General features: G+C 36.6%; 1 protein-coding gene across 4 annotated transcripts; it reads right to left on the reverse strand.

Annotated features, from left to right (window-relative positions):
• Positions 1-1,610: 1,610 nt before the first annotated feature.
• LOC135093332 (uncharacterized) lies at positions 1,611-14,496 on the reverse strand. 4 transcript variants are annotated; one of them, XM_063992527.1, is made up of 6 exons: positions 14,356-14,496; positions 13,232-13,377; positions 10,310-10,424; positions 9,831-9,965; positions 9,396-9,555; positions 1,611-5,841 (listed from the first exon to the last, which is right to left on the reverse strand). In XM_063992527.1, exons 2-6 carry the CDS (start codon positions 13,299-13,301, stop codon positions 5,296-5,298), a joined length of 1,026 nt encoding a protein of 341 aa, XP_063848597.1. In that variant the 5' UTR covers positions 13,302-13,377; positions 14,356-14,496; the 3' UTR covers positions 1,611-5,295. The 4 variants fall into 4 exon arrangements, with proteins under 4 accessions (XP_063848597.1, XP_063848598.1, XP_063848596.1 ...); XM_063992528.1 differs by having other exon boundaries at positions 1,611-5,417; positions 9,831-9,968; XM_063992526.1 differs by having other exon boundaries at positions 9,831-9,968.
• Positions 14,497-16,839: the final 2,343 nt, after the last annotated feature.

Here is a 16,839-nt window from a genome sequence, read left to right on the forward strand (position 1 = left end):
AAGAACTACCAAAACCTCGTCAACTGTTCTCAGTTACATTAAAATTTCCAACTTTCTTCACCCAATCACTATGTCATCCTTTCAATATGCCATCAAGTTATCTTCATCTCCATCCTGCTTAGATTGTCCTCTGCTGCCACGTTTTTTGAGGACTTACAGCATTACATCCATACAGTCCACATGAAAGTGCTTCTTAGATCTATGAGAACTCCCTTAGTTGAAAAACGATTAATTTCCTCGATGTATTTAAATTCTTACAACCCCATCAACACACGCACTATCTCCTACGCTGATTATCTCTACCAAATAAGAAAATTCTTCTCCAGCTTCCAAGAACTCAGCATTCAGGCTGTTCTCATATCTCTCCCATCTCCCTTTCTACATGTTGCACATTCCTATTCTACAACTTGTGTAATCCACTACATCTCTTGCTCACCCACTTACTACATTCACTGTTTGATACTGAATTCAGTACTCATCCTCTCCACAGACTGTCCATCGTTGTACACATTGATTTATTACAGTATCATCATTATCATCTGAATGTGAAATCATGACCTTTGTTTTACACATACTTACCTCTAGGTTCTGGGACTCCATGGACTTCATTTTAATTTCTATATATCTATTACTTTTTTGGTTCTCTGTTTAACTTTTAAGTAAATTCTCCTCTAGTTCCATCCATCCCCATTTCTTATAACATTTGCTTTTCTGTTTTACAGCATCAATTTAGTATCCCATCACCACGTAATTTTTTTCTAACTGTTCCCTGGTCCAACTACTTGCTGACTGTGACACTTACAAGCTTTGTGTAATGATTCATAATCTTGAAGCACTGAAAATTTAAAAAAAAAATATGGTCATGAATTTTTAAATCGTTCAAAGGCAGACTTGTGAACCAGGGTTGATTTACTGTTATCAAATCTTCCAGGTTACTTACTGATCAATCTAAAAGAAGTTTGCATTAACTCTTGTCTTTTTTTAAATTGTTCAGTCATAAAATTTCCTTCCACATTATGTGATTGAGACTTCTAGTTTGGAAGTAAATATTTAATTGAATAATTTAATCTGGCTCTGAGATTTGTATTCATTTGACCATATAAATTATTAACATTAGCTTTTTTCCTAAGATTTTGTCTATGTACTTCTGTGCACTCTATTCACTTCTGTTCAGATTTAATACATACTTATCTAGCTTAATAAATGAGTTCATCTTGCCTAATTAGTTAAGCAGACTGGGGCATCTGCTGACTGAATCTAGGATAAGTAGTGACTCCCATTAAGTATGATAATCATAAGACTGCTCCTACCCATGTAGCACCAGCAAGTGTCTGGACATATGAAGCAACAATGCACTAATCATAGTTAAATGCTCATTTCCCATAATCACTAATTTTGCATCTTGCACAAATTTTCTTAACATACGTATTTCTACTTTAGATTTTTGTCTTTCATTTATGCTTTTTCCATGCATTCCACTGAAGCAACTTTGCTTTCATTCATATCCAAAGCCTCTATACTATTATATAGTTTTCAAATACCATTAACTCAACTGAAGAATCTCATGCCAATGATATTGACATTAGTATGTATTTCCTTAAACTTTCAAGAACATTACTTACCATTTATTTTGCCATTTATTTTCTTTATATTTAAAATAAAATATATAATAACTTCTACTGAATTATAATACCTTGTGTCTTGTAATGCTAAGTTTATACAAAGGCAACCAAAAGAGAGACTGGGAGGGGAGCCTGATCTGGTGAAGTAATCACTTTACCAGCTTACCCATCGTGAGAACCACAACCCATGTGGACTAAATCACCCTTGACTACCAAGGCCAATACACACAATCAAGTCATAGTGATTGCTATGGGATGACTGGTGAGGTATCATGTACATTGAGTATCTGTCTGGCTTGATCTTCATTTGCTCCCTCTCATGGCTTGACACTATAAATAAAACCAGGCACTTGTATACAACAATGCTACATACAGACCTTGAAAGAAAACAACAGAGATTACACTGCTCAGTGACCAATAGTCAGAAAATATATATAGGTGGACAAGCTGTGAGATCTTGTTCCTTACACCAGTCCCACACTGCCTCACTCTTCCTCCTCAATCATAGTATTTTGCTGATCTTTTGAGAGATGAAATTGTAACACACAGATGGACAGACATACCAAGCACTTTTAGTAATATGAAGATTTTAAATGTTTCAAGACAAGGCATTACACTGGCTGAAGATACCCTGATCACCAGATCATGTCAAGCTAAGCACACTTCCTCTATATCCATTGTTGTACAGGAAGATTTAAATGATACATCTCCATGTACTATGTATAGTTTGCTCCAACACTGTGTTACTCTTGTGCCTTTACAGCATTTACCATACCCCACCTGACTGGCTGGATTCCTCTCACTCTTATCAAGGTGGGGCTGTCACTCACACATTCTCTGGTACTACAGTTTCCTATGATTTTTGCCTTAACTCACCTCTATTCAAGAAAGATAATTTTGGCAAACACATTTAGCAATAATTGCTGAACTCAGATATGGAAACTATGACAATTATAGCCAAAAGAATAGCTTCAAAATGTTAATACCACTCTTCAACTAACACTGCCATTTCCAATAGAGAATGGACCTCTGTTGAAGAATCCATCTATGTAGAAGAGTCTTTTGAATGATAGTATAATTAGGAAAAAAATAAATAAATAAAAATAAATAAATAAATAAATAAATAAATAAATAATAACAATAATACAAATGAGACAAAATTACTTTTAAGAATGTCATATCCCCCTGCAGAGCAGCACTCAGACACAGGCACACATGCACACTGACCACTGCCTGCTGGCATTGGTGTAAATGCTGCATTCAGTTTTTATTTCCTCATAACAAACATACATTTACTTTAATCTTTTAATTTTTCATTCTTCATGTTCTAAAATTCCCACTTGTCATGTTTGTAATCAAGATTTCACTGTGTGTGACAAAGACAAAGTTAAATGTGAAAGAAAAAGCAAGGAAGTATGAATGCTTGCTTGGGAGGGGAAAAAACTCATAATGGGATGTGAGGAATAACCATTATAATGTGAGGAATAAGTCATGTGTTAAATTAAAATCTTTTACAGCTAGTACAACTGATCTCTTCTTTTCTGTAAATATCAATATATTATCAAAGTTATTGAATGCACTTATTGTAACCCAGTCTAATTTGTTACAGGCTGTTCACAAGATTTTACTTTATATTTGGTTTCACTAATGCCATCCCAGTAATTCTGGTATTTAGAAATGTGCAGATGTGCTAACACCATCACTGGGTCGGAGCTCTAAGCATCTGATTAACATTTTATTAATAATTTTTATATATATTAAAAAAAAAATGTATATAAATAAATAAATAACACTGAATTATTTGTATTATATGTATAGTCATGTACCTTATAAACAAATAAATAAGAGTTTTTATAGAGCCACAAAAAGTCATTTGCCACATGTTGTAAGACAAGACAAAAATATTTAAGCCAATCCAACAGTGACAGTGTTATTATGTTTGTGTATCCTCAGGTGGCATGATTATTGAGACACAGTTACAGGGTGTAGGATGCCTTTTCCAATTCCAGTGAGGGGTTTTCTCTCATAGTCTTGATAATGTAAACAATTTTGGCGCATCACCTGATAAATATGTATGACCTGAATATGCACCTCATTCTTTAATTTATTTGCTCAATTATGGCTTGTAAATAGGTATTCAATTTAGGCAACAGTAGCTACACATAAACGCTTTACGATCTCAGAAGTTAGTTTATTAAAGGGAATCATCTGCCATATTTTGTGACAATTATTTTAAAAAAAATGGAAGTATTAAGAATAAATCACAAATTATTACTCCTTTAGCAAGCACCTCCATCAGTATTTATACAAAGAAAAAAGCCAGGTCTTGATGTTCTCTATTCATACAATGAGTCTGAATGACCTATGTATAAGAGGTGAGCTAAATCATAAAATATAGAATATGTATCACCAGAGCATGTGCGAGTGAATGCCTTACCTTTATGAGAACGAGACAGGAATTCAGCTGATTAGGAAGGCAGCAACAAGCAGTGCTAAAGTAACTTGGTCTGAATGCAAAACAGCACTTCACTCTCGATCCCAAGCTTCTGTGTTTCATCCTTCCCGCATCCTTTTGTGTGGGGAAAAAGAAAACATGAAAATCATCTAAACCCATTAATCTTGTTAATTCTTGTGAAGCATTTACCCATAAAAAAAGAAAAATGTAGGCAATTGAATTCATTCCTATATCAAGCAGAATGGGCAGGCATTGCTAAAATTCTTTTCATAAACTTTTGAATCTTTCATTCCACTATAATTTTCCTAAATTTTAGAAAGAAATATAATCTGCAATGCACTGCCAACAACAATAAAAAATAAAGCACAAAAAACAAAAACAAAATTTTTTAATGTACTGCCTACAGCCATAAAAACAAATGAAAAATAAGTGACAAGCTGTTCAGCTGTGTGTGCTCTAGTTACTAGAAGAATGTGGGGTCTCTTCCCCTCTTTGTTTTTTTTAAAAAAGGGTGAGTGTTGGCAAGTTGCAAGAATTTTGCTGTTCATACACAAAAGGAAACTATATGATCCACCACAAAATAAACCATAAGTCTGGTAATTCATCACAAAATCAACCTTAGGTCTAATTAATAACCGATTATGTACAACAGTCTCTCCCTTTTCTCTCCACTTGTACATGGCATGCACATTCCACCAGCAGGTGGCTGATAAAAACAGCCATTATACCTCATGCACTGCCTACACCAATGCACAATACTAACTTAGATCATCTACTAGCAAGGACAAGTGCAGTATTCTATAATGACTCTGTGTTTACCCTGATGTATTCAAGCTTTCCTGAAGTGAACATTCACATACATTCATGGTAATATGGAAAAACAAATACTACACAGATTTTCTTTGTACAAACATGTTTGATTTCCAATCAAAAAAGTTCTATAATTTTGAGAATTTTGAGACTGATTTTACAAAATAATATAATATCAACTACAATTCTTAACATTTTTGTTAAGAACTAGATTTTCTTAAGAGTAAAAAACATTTCATACTTGCTAAAGAAACACACAGGAAACCTACAACAATCCACTTACTCTTCAAAGATGATGGGACACACACACACACACACACACATAAGGACAATTCCAACGCATCATAACACACAATAGTAATTTGTACCACTTGCAGTTTCCTTCGTATCGTCTTTCCTCCTGACCTCCTAACACTGACTATCATCTGGGTCTGACTTATGAATATTAACCAAAGGGAGGTGAATGTCATCTGGGATCTCGTACTCACAGTCTAAGACATGTGAACCTTGTCTTGTTTGCTGTTCAGGTTCTGAAAGATGAAAAATATTTTCATATATATGGGAATGTACCGATCTCTTGACATCTGTTACAATTTGCATGTTTAAGTAGCGAGGATCTGGGTAGAAGTCCTTATTTCTCCTTCTGACATTAATAGATCCAGGAGAGGAATGCGGAGCCTCAAATGGACTGGGGATGTACGGCATTTCTATATCACTTTGTCCATCTGAATTAGAAGAAAAACAAAGCATGGAGAACGTCATTCTAGCTTTGAGTCCGTTCATCAGCCTGCTGCCATCACTGTTTTCCCTTCGCCTACCAGAAGGCACAGATGAAGCTGACGACAGGAGAAAGATGCGAAGTAATGCCAGCAGCAGCAGCAGGATAAATGCACAGCAGGTCAAAGCCACTACCACCAGCACTGGCCTCTTCAAGGCTGAATCATCAGTCTGTATCTGTTGGTACAAGCTACTCACAATCAAGAACAGAATCAAAGAGTCGCTGTCGTTGATTATTAATTTTACAATAACAAAAATGTTAGCAAAAGATAGAAGAGGCTTGCCTACAATATGTAAAAAAAAAAAAAAAAAAAAAACTTATAGCACCTTAATATCCTCTACATCCAGCAACATCTTTTATGACAATTCTTTCATATGGGTAATTATGTTTTCATATAGGTAATTATGATCCTGTTTAATAATGAAACAGAAATATGCAAAAATGACATCACATGTCTTCAGTACAACTTATCACCTTACATATGGCATGCTAGGAAACCATGTTCATCTTCTCTACTTAAGTCTATCAAAATTCAATATATAATCAGTGTGAAATACATTTGGTTCTTCACAAGTAACACTGGGTTCATGCTACCTTGAATTCCACCAAATTGGAGCTATTAAACAATAATCAAAGATTATTGGTGGTGCCTGCTCTCCATCAAAAGTGAGGGTTTGTGTCCTTTACCAAACCACACCACCTTGTACTTGAAACACCCATCTTGAACTAATGATGGTGCTGGACAGGGGATCTGCTCAGCTTTGTCCATTATTTTTTTACCCTCCAAGTGATGATATTGATTCACAGGCACAGGTTAGATTTTCCTTCTTATAAACAACTAGGTTTCTATGGATGAATGGAAACTAGCACCAAACTTGGCTTTACTGTGGGTAAATCCTGCTGTGGGAAACACTCAGAGCTGCTTGGATGATGGGGATGTTTTGCCTTAGGACTCTTAGGAATGTTGTGATCCATAATGTTTCCACTTGATATAAGCTGTTGGTATTTGTTGTTAGCAAAAAGGAAATCCCCAGTGCTTACTTACTCATGGTAGACGTACAGTACATAGATGTAGGTGTGAAGTGACAGCTGTTGTGAGAAATTTGGTAATGTGGATATAGTACACCAAGATATTTCAGCAAGACTACTCAGTGAACATTGGTCCCTGCTAATATGACTATGATATGAATTCCTCTTATTTGAGCTTGCTATGGTTACAACTGCCCAAGTGCTTCCCTGCTATTTTCTTTTAATGGCAGTTAGCAGTTATGCTCTAGAGACCTGTCATAGTTATCCCCTAGGGGAAGCTCTTAGGTAACAGAGTCAGGTGTGTGTGTGTGTGATATATATATATATATATATATATATATATATATATATATATATATATATATATATATATATATATATATATATATATATATATATATATATATATAATATATATATACTAGAACCTCAGTTCACTAAAGCCCCAGTTCACAAACAAATTAGTTCATGAACTAGTTTTGTGAACAAATTTTAGCTTGGTTCACAGATGATACTTTGGGGTACAAACACACAATACCCACAATCCATGAAACCTTATGCTCAGTTGTGCATTGGCATGCTTGGAATAAACATTGTTCATAAGAGTGCCGTGTTCAAAAACATGAATTTTTTCTTCGTTTCCCTTTTTTTGTGTTATTTTAGCCTTCATTATGCCGCCTAAGAAGGAGAAAAGTGATAGTGATAGTAGCAGTAAGAAACCTAAGTGTATTACTATTGAGAGAGAGAGAGAGAGAGAGAGAGAGAGAGAGAGAGAGAGAGAGAGAGAGAGAGAGGAGAGAGAGAGAGAGAGAGAGAGAGAGAGAGAGAGAGAGAGAGAGAGAGAGAGAGAGAGAGAGAGAGAGAGAGAGAGAGAGAGAGAGAGAGAGAGAGAGAGAGAGAGAGAGAATGTAGGGAGGAGAGAGGGAAAGGAGGGTAAGACAAAGAATGAACCAGGGAGGGATGAACTGTACCCCTCCATACAGTCTCTCCTCCCTTGTGGAGGGGTATGGGATCAAGAGAAGAATAGGGAGATAAGGAGGACAAGGGAAGAACCATAGGTGGAGAAACCGTGATGCAGACTCTGGCATTGAGACCTCCTCATTCTGGATAAAGGATGGGGCATGGTGTAGCTCATTTATATGATTGGTGGGAACAGGGCTAGTGAGAGGACCAATAGGATCTCAAGGACAATATACAGAGTCTGGCTAGAGCCAAGACAATATGGGATCACTCAACAACAACTAAAACAGAATGTAATTATGACACTTATGAAGGCATTATCATATTGAAAAGGTAATTAAGAATATGTATTTCAGTTTCATTTTATATTTTACATCATAGAAAAAAGTATTTAAATATGTAAAAATATCATATTTCTGAAGCTGAAATAGATGAATTATATTTACATTAATTTTAGTGGAAAAATTGTTTTGGTTCATGAACAATTTGGTTGGCGAACCAAGGCCTGGGCCGGATTAAGTTTGTGAACCAAAGTTCTACTGTGTGTGTGTGTGTGTGTGTGTGTGTGTGTGTGTGTATAGACACTTTTCCAACTATAAAATAAAATAAGGAATTTTATTATCTTGGAATCATATAGATGAGCTGAGGAAGAAAATACAAAATAAAAATATAAACCTTAATCTAAAATGGTAAGATGTGTTTTTCAACTACAACAGGGATGTAAGGCTATGAAATACTGGCTACTTGGTACCACCATGCCTGACCTCTCCTGATGCCACAGCAGGAAGTTTTCATAAACTGCTATAATATACAGTAAGTAGTAGCACAAAATAAAATAACAGAATTAATGAACATTTTGAGCTACAAAATGTTAAACCAAAAATTATAGTGTGAACAGATCTGTCAAAGAAAATAAACTAAATTTTATGAGAAACAATGGTGTGGACAATACCATGATTTCAGTGACAGAATGTTTTCAGTAGCTGTAACTTTGGATATCAGTATCGAGTCACTACATCAAATCAGTATATATGTATATAATTTTATGACCTTTTTGTATCAGATCTCTCTGAAGCTGAAATGTCACAGGTCACTTCAAGTTGAAAACTTGATAGTATTTAAGTATACTTACAGTGGTGCCTTGGGTTATGAGTTCAATTAATTCTAGAAGCCCACTCGTAATCCAAAGATATTTTCCATGGAAAATAATGGGAATTCCATTAATCCATTATAGACCTCCAAAAATATCAATATAAAAATCACTTAACAAGGTGCTTTAAGCAGAATGAAAATATTTTTTTAAATAAATAATGTTAATAATATAAAAGACGAATCAATGAAATCAAGTAAAGAATAAAGACAAACCATGCAGCAATACAGCCTTGAATCAACAATGTGTATGCCACGATCATTTCTTTCCTATGATCATCTTTTCCAAGGCAGCAGAACACCAGGCATTTTTACTAACATGTTAGTTGTTTTTGTTATTGTTTTTGTTTTGCTATTCAAAATGAGTACCAAGTAGCATGATTTTAGCTGTTGGAAGAATTGGATGTGCTTATTAAAATATCTTTTACATTCAACAAGAGGCCCAAGGTTCCACTGTATAGTATTTGGTCAAGATGAAAACAAGGAGTCTTTTTCATACACCATGATGAAGAGGTGAGATTTTCAGTACTGAAACATTTTTGTCTTAGCCATCTTTCAAAATCTTGATTAAATATACAGAAACTTTCCTTACCTCTGGCATTTTAATAAAAGCAAACACTCCAGGACCCTGACAGTGGCACCTGGTCACCCTCCTGCCTCTGTGTCCCAGGTTCAGCACACTGCACCTGGTCAGATCCCACTTCAGAGTCTCGCCCAATGTCCCGGACACCTCAGCTCCACCACACACATTCCTGTATGCATTGCATCATTACATCTCAGGCTTTGAGAAGATGAATGCTCCCACAATAACACCACCAGGATTATCTGATAGTCATTAAGCAACCACAAAATAAATCACTCCCAATTGTGTTCTCTATTTGATTGTGTTGCTGACGATAACTGTCTTTACAAATTATAAGACTTAAAAAGCTTCAAAGGGCTTATATGTCTATTACTCATAGCTTTCCATCAAGTTATAGAAATATATCACCAACACAAAGCTGCAGATCAAAGTAACATGAAATACCTTTCTGTGGTTACATCTGGGTCATAGTAGGACATGTTCAAACTGATGCCCTCAGTGACAAAGGACAAGTCATCATTGGTGGATACCTCAATCTCCACCACTGGGCCAGTTAACTTGTGGCTGTGGACCTGCTCCCTGCTGTGTGGAAAACAGGAAAGGGTTCATGTCATCCATGTTTTTCGAATGTGGGGAGAGAGAAAAAAAAAAAAAAACATACACACACACAGACTCAAAAACACTATTAAAAGAACTGTATAAAACTGCCTCATGTTAAGACACAAACACCTCCATCCGTCTCCTGGGCTTGCCACTTTCTGGACTGACATCTCTGCTCATAGGAGGTTTCCAGTTACTTCCAAAACTTGAAGAATCATTTTGCCTTATTACTAATTTTAAGGATATCATATTCAAATCTTTAGTAGCTCTTCTTTCATGTGAATAAAATTTCACTACAAACTCTTACAGGATCCAGAACTCACCTATCTGTGCCATACACAACACCTGCTGGGATGCTCTTGGGATCTAGGAACACAAGTGCACCCACAAGCAATGACTTCCTGTTCTCTGTTGGTACTCGCCATTTCCAAATGCAGCCTGACAAAGCAGAAGATACATGAGAAAATAAATAAACAAATATATAAATAAGTAAATACACTTTTCTTCACTAACTTCTGCAACATTCATAGCCTTAGATTTAATTTTCAATCTGTAGAACATCACCTCTCCTCTACTAATCCTCATCTTTTCCTCACTGAAACACAGGTCTCTGAGGCAACTGACAGTAGCCTCTTAATTGTCCTCTCCTGCTTCATCTTTATTTTCAATACAAGGCTGGATGCTGTGTCTATGTGTGCAATGACCTAACTTGCTCTGAGCCCACACTCTTGTATCTTTTGAATTTTCTACTATCTGGCTTTAACTGCAGAGTCACTTTCAAATTAAATTTATCTGTCCTGTATACCTCTCACCAAATTCCTCTAACTATAAAAAAATTCTCTGGCTATTTAACTTCCAAAGTGGAGCCCATTCTGACTCTCTTCCCTTTTGCAGAGATCTTCATTCTTCGAGACTTCAATGGCTTTCCTCTCCCTTCACTGAACAAACTAGTGCAACACCCTACTCATATTACTGACAGTCTTGGAGACACACCCAAAATTCTTGACCCTTTTCCTAACCTCTAATCCCTCTGTTTATGCTGTTTATACTTCTCCAGTCACAGACTCATATATGCATCTTGTCCTATCGCTCCAATCCCTCCTCAGGATCCTCCAAAGTGGAGGTGCCTCTGGAATTTTGCCTCTGCTAATTGGGGGACCTGAGGAGGTATTATTCTGATTTTCCTTGGAATGACTACTGCTTTTGTGTCACTACTAAGCACATAACAGAGGTGACAGTGTCTGGCATGGAGGCATACATTCCTCATTCTTTCTCTCACCCTTAACCTTTCAAACCTTGACTTAACCTCAGCCTGCTCTTGTGCTATACATGATAGGCACTTATATGCCAATATTTAATTATGTTATTTGACCTCACTTGGGAAATTGGCACTCAAGGGAACTTTTTTCAAATTTTCTACTTCCCCTGGCCACAGGCCAGGGGCAATAACATAACATAAAAAAATATAATAATAAAATATATATATATATATAGAGAGAGAGAGAGAGAGAGAGAGAGAGAGAGAGAGAGAGAGAGAGAGAGAGAGAGAGAGAGAGAGAGAGAGAGAGAGAGAGAGAGAGAGAGAGAGAGAGAGAGAGAGAGAGAGAGAGAGAGAGAGAGAGAGAGAGAGAGAGAGAGAGAGAGAGAGAGAGAGAGAGAGAGAGAGAGAGCGAGAGAGAGAGAGAGAGAGAGAGAGAGAGAGAGAGCATGTCTTATTTTTTAACTTTGTTATGTTATGACTGGATGAATTTGTCTCCTGTAATCTTATATAATGAAATACACTGTCTGTCTGTCTGTGTGGTGGGCATGTCCACTTTTCATGGAAAAAACCATTGAAATTTGGTATTTGGTCCCCCTTGATCTGGGGAGTGATGGGCTATGTCTTAACTACTTTCAAACCCAAACCTTTTAGATTATTCAGGCAAATCTGTCACCGTAACCTAATTCTTTACAGTGGTGCCAGTTCACAGGAGACATTCTTAATGGTTACCAACAGAGGACATGTACAACAGTAAACAGATGCACATTTTAGGTTCATTAAAAAGTAAACTTTGGTTAATGGCTTTGTCAAACTAATGGCTGACTTAGGGTGATAAACTGTGCTTTGGAGAGTAAAATTTTATCTGGGCAATGCTGGATAATTCTGCTAGTGAAGAATTAAAATCTACTAGTGAAGTATTATGGTGATTACATATCTTATCATCACTATTATCAACATCTTAATTTAGTAATGTGATGATAATCTCTAATGAATAATAAAATTCTTGGCTTATTTACATGAAACTTCAATAAGTGAAGGATGCTGCAGAACAAAACATTAAAAACAAAGCAAAAACAAAACAAGAAGTCTAGTCAAAAGCACAAAATCAATAAAAAGGTCCACTCTTTATACAAGGAGAATCCAAAAAGTTGATGAGTTTAGTTTCAGAGGTCTCTTGATGCTCTTTTGAAGCAATTTGAGTCACAGAAAGGAGGAAAAAGTAGGAAGTGGTAGAGAGTTCCAGTGCTGACTAGTATGAATGATGAAAGAGAGAAGATACTGGTAACTCCTGCATTAGTAATGTTGACAAAATATGGGTGAGTTCCTGTTGGATTAGACATCAGATAAATGACACTGAGAAATGCAGGACAGTCATCAGTGTAAGAGTGGATATAGCAAAAACTTTGAGATTGTTTATGAATAACAAAAAAGACAAAAAGGACAGAGCTCTGTGGAACATCACTGTTAATAAGTTTATGAGAAGAAAAGTAATTGTAACTGCAGTAAAAGAATGGTCAGAAAGAAAAATTTATATAGAGGTACAGAGAGAGATGCATGGAAACTGTTAGAAGAACTGTTAGAAATTAAAGATTTATATCAGACTTTATCAAAAGCTTTTGATATGTCCAGGGCAACAACAAAGGTTTCATTAAAATCCAAGGAAAAGGATGACCAATTTTCAGAGAGAAAAGCAAGATCAGTGAATTGTCCTTTATGGAATCCATACTGATGATCAGCCAGGTTACAGACAATCTTCCTGTTGAGGATTATATACACAAAAACTTAAAAGAATGGAAATCAAAGTTATAAGTCAGCAATTTGAAAGAAGGAAGTGCTCATCCTTCTCATGATCAGGCTGAATGTAGGGTAACTTCCATGAAGAAAGGAAAACATGGTAGAAGAAAATATTAACAGTAAAACTAACAAATAAATCATGTTCACTGGGGTTCTTGCTGTGAAATTATGGAAGACACTCAACACTCACCTCTTGTTGTGTTCTCTGTTAGAGTATTCCCACTCTGCTGGGATGTCCTGCACCCACAGCACCAGATCATCCAGCATACTGGATCCCCTCTGACTTGTCACCAAGCTCAGGTAAGTCCTCACAAGTGGCATCAACTGCCAAGTGTCCTGCAGAAAGTGTCATGTCACCATTGTGAATGTAGAGTCAACATGTTCTCCCTACAACATTATGAAACCAAACATTCATCATGGTTGAGCTCTCAAGGAACTCAGGGTGATATCGGTCAACTGGTAGATAAAAAATCACACCAATGGACAACTGATCTCTTTTTTCACCTCAATGCTAGTGTCCTTTCTTTCATTATACATCCTACTGATACAAAACCTTCCTTGCTTTCACAACTTTTATCGTGTCTCATCTTCCAAGCTTCTTCCTTTCAAACATAATAATCTTATTTGTGTTTGCACTTCCATCTTTTGCACACTATCAATATTTATTAGTCATTCTTATTTCTTGCAATCCAAACTGCATTATCTGCACCACATTTATTATCCGAAACATATTTCCACTTTGACATCAACTTTTTCATCTCCCTTATTCCCACAAGGTATGCAGCAGCAGGAACATCACACACCATAAAGTCCAAAACATCCACATATTTCTCCATTTATCATGATACATGCATTTGTACTGATGAAAAAACTCTTATTCCCATTCAGCATCCTCCTACTCACATCATACACTTTCAACACATTCAAAGTCGCTGCCCAATCAATTGTATTATACTTCACAAAGGTCCATGAATGTAGTATAAATTTTCAACTTTTTGCTAGCACATCTCTAAACCCTCCATCCTCTTTATTAATTTTTCCAGATCTTTCAAGCTGTATTAAAGACTTAAATACCTCTATAATTCCCACATTTATTTCCATAAGCCTTCTCCTTCTATAATGAGATAATGATGGCCTCTGTCCAGTCCCCTGACATCTTTCCCTCTTCTAAAGCAATCCTAGATGTCTTGCAAATCCATTAAATAGTAGTTTAACCCTGCTTACCACAGACATCCACAGCCATTCACTATTCAGTTTACTTCCAAATACTTTCTCTTTGCCCACCAATTCATCTACAGTAGTTTATTCACTTACATTTAATGCCATCTTCTTCCTGATCTCTTGGAAGAATCTCAAGAACACCTCTATGTCAACAGGAGTGACATTAGGCCTCAACAAATACTTCATTTGGTCTTGGATGAAGAAATGTTCCCTAGGCAGCAGCATACTCCTCCTTGCCTCAAAGAGGTGCTTCATCTCCATCACAGTACTATTGCAGTCCACAGCAACATGGAAGCCTCTCTTCAAGTAACGCATGACAGGCCTCTATGCGAGATACATATCTATTCAATAAGTTAGATAAGATGTACCTCTCTAGTTGTTTCACTGGAGATAATCATAAAAAGTGTTAAGCAGAGTGAGCCTGTGGTTAGCTGAATGCAGGTAAGGAGACTATTAGACTGAGGCTTATGACTACACCACAACAGTTGATGTTCTGCAACATATCACTGATGGACAACTAGTCCTTTAGTAGAGAACAATATCTATGAGAGATAAAATTTCAGCAACATTCATGTTAGAGTCTTCACTCCACCTGTTCACTTTTTTTCCTCATCCCATCATCCATGTGAGTTTGGGACTGGAGATCAAACTCCTTCTTTGTCCAAATAATGTCAATGATTCCTAATATACAACTTGTTTAAGGCTCAGCAAAATATGTCAGTTATGTGGAACTGCCTCGTGTGGTGTCTGGGAGATGGTTCATGCCAACAGATGTATCTTTCTTCCTTTATTTTTTATTTTATTTTATTGATTACTTTTAACTGGACCTCTCCCTAATAAATGCAATGAAAAATCTATTTCTTACATTATCACATAAGTGACAAAATCTTTCAATGAATATCAAAATGGTGAACAAAGATACATTACTTGTAGCAAAGTGCTGAAGGGATGATAAACACAGTGGTAGTAGTCTGGCTCAGCCCAAACTGCTGTATCATTTTGCCCAAGCTCACAGAGCCTCTTGCTGATCCCATCAAACCCTTCTGGACAGTTACTGTAGCTCATAGCATTCACCTAAAAGTACACAAAACACTACACAATGATAATGGGCAAGCCTGCTTGATTAAAAAACAAATAAACAAAGACAGACTATATACATGGCAAAAATTATTCTTTAAAGCAAAAGAAAACCAGCCAAGGACAACTAAGATAAATCTGAAGGGAAAAGCTTCAAAATTATTGTAACATGAAAGCAGAATCAAGGATTCCAAATAAGTATGTATATCACTATCTTCTAAGCTGTCCTGATAACTCCTTCTCAAAAGTTGCTCTGTAGAAAAGTGGAGAAAACAGGAAGGGAAGTCATGCTACAGGCTACAGATGTAGGAATGTAGAAACTGTTAATAACACTGAACAAGAATTCAGTCATATGAGAGAGAGAGAGAGAGAGAGAGAGAGAGAGAGAGAGAGAGAGAGAGAGAGAGAGAGAGAGAGAGAGAGAGAGAGAGAGAGAGAGAGAGAGAGAGAGAGAGAGAGAGAGAGAGAGAGAGAGAGAGAGAGAGAGAGAGAGAGAGAGAGAGAGAGAGAGAGAGAGAGAGAGAGAGAGAGAGAGAGAGAGAGAGAGAGAGAGAGAGAGAGAGAGAGATGAGAGAGAGAGAGAGAGAGAGAGAGAGAGAGAGAGAGAGAGAATCACTACAATATTGAAAGTGGTAAACAATGAAGCAGGAACAATATAGTTACAATTATCTCCAAGTACCACCCATCTTTTTGGAGCTCTTAATATAAAAAGCATTTCTTTATATTTGACTTATAAAACATAAAATTCTAACAAGGGGTAAGTGTACACTGTCTTGAAGTGTGTGGGTAAAGCCCAGCTCACATTGGAAGCACACTCAGGAATGAGAAATGAGGTCTTTGTAATGAGCCAGCACCTTGAGAATATGAAATGGAACTCTTCACTATTTGTTCTTTCCCAGCCAGAATGCCAAACTTCACATTCAGTCAAAATATTCACTGGACAGTCCAAGTCCAGAGCTTTACTAGACAGCAGGTAGCAGCTGTCAAATTATATCTTATATTAACAGAATATTACCATTATATATTGCTAATTTACTTAGTTATTAACAGAAACCATGACACTACTAATGGTGGATACAGATGTGGGCAGGTGTTGTGTGAGTCGGCAGATGCGTGTAAACACTAGTGTTAGCTTTATAACAATGATTTGTTTTCAGCTGAACCAGCCATTGAGCACCAGTTGTTGTTGACATAACCATGAAAGTTATGGTCACAACAGTTACTGTTCTATTGTGTTTTCTAGCTGTCTTTTTCTGAGGTATTCAGCAGCTACCCAGTGAAACATTATCATGGCCATCCCCTTAAGGGTGCTCTTGGATGCTGGTATCAGATATAAAGAAATAGATGGTTAAAGTTAGTAAAATGAAAATATATGTGACCCCACTTTTGGAAAGGAGGTGTTTGTGATTCACTTGACTTTTACTGCAATACCTGAGGCACTCTCTTAACAAGGTATATGGGACTTTCACACATTTTCAGGAGGCAAACTGTGCCAATGAT

Source organism: Scylla paramamosain, chromosome 42 (assembly GCF_035594125.1).
Source record: "Scylla paramamosain isolate STU-SP2022 chromosome 42, ASM3559412v1, whole genome shotgun sequence".
In the NCBI taxonomy this organism is placed as follows: Eukaryota; Metazoa; Arthropoda; class Malacostraca; order Decapoda; family Portunidae; genus Scylla; species Scylla paramamosain.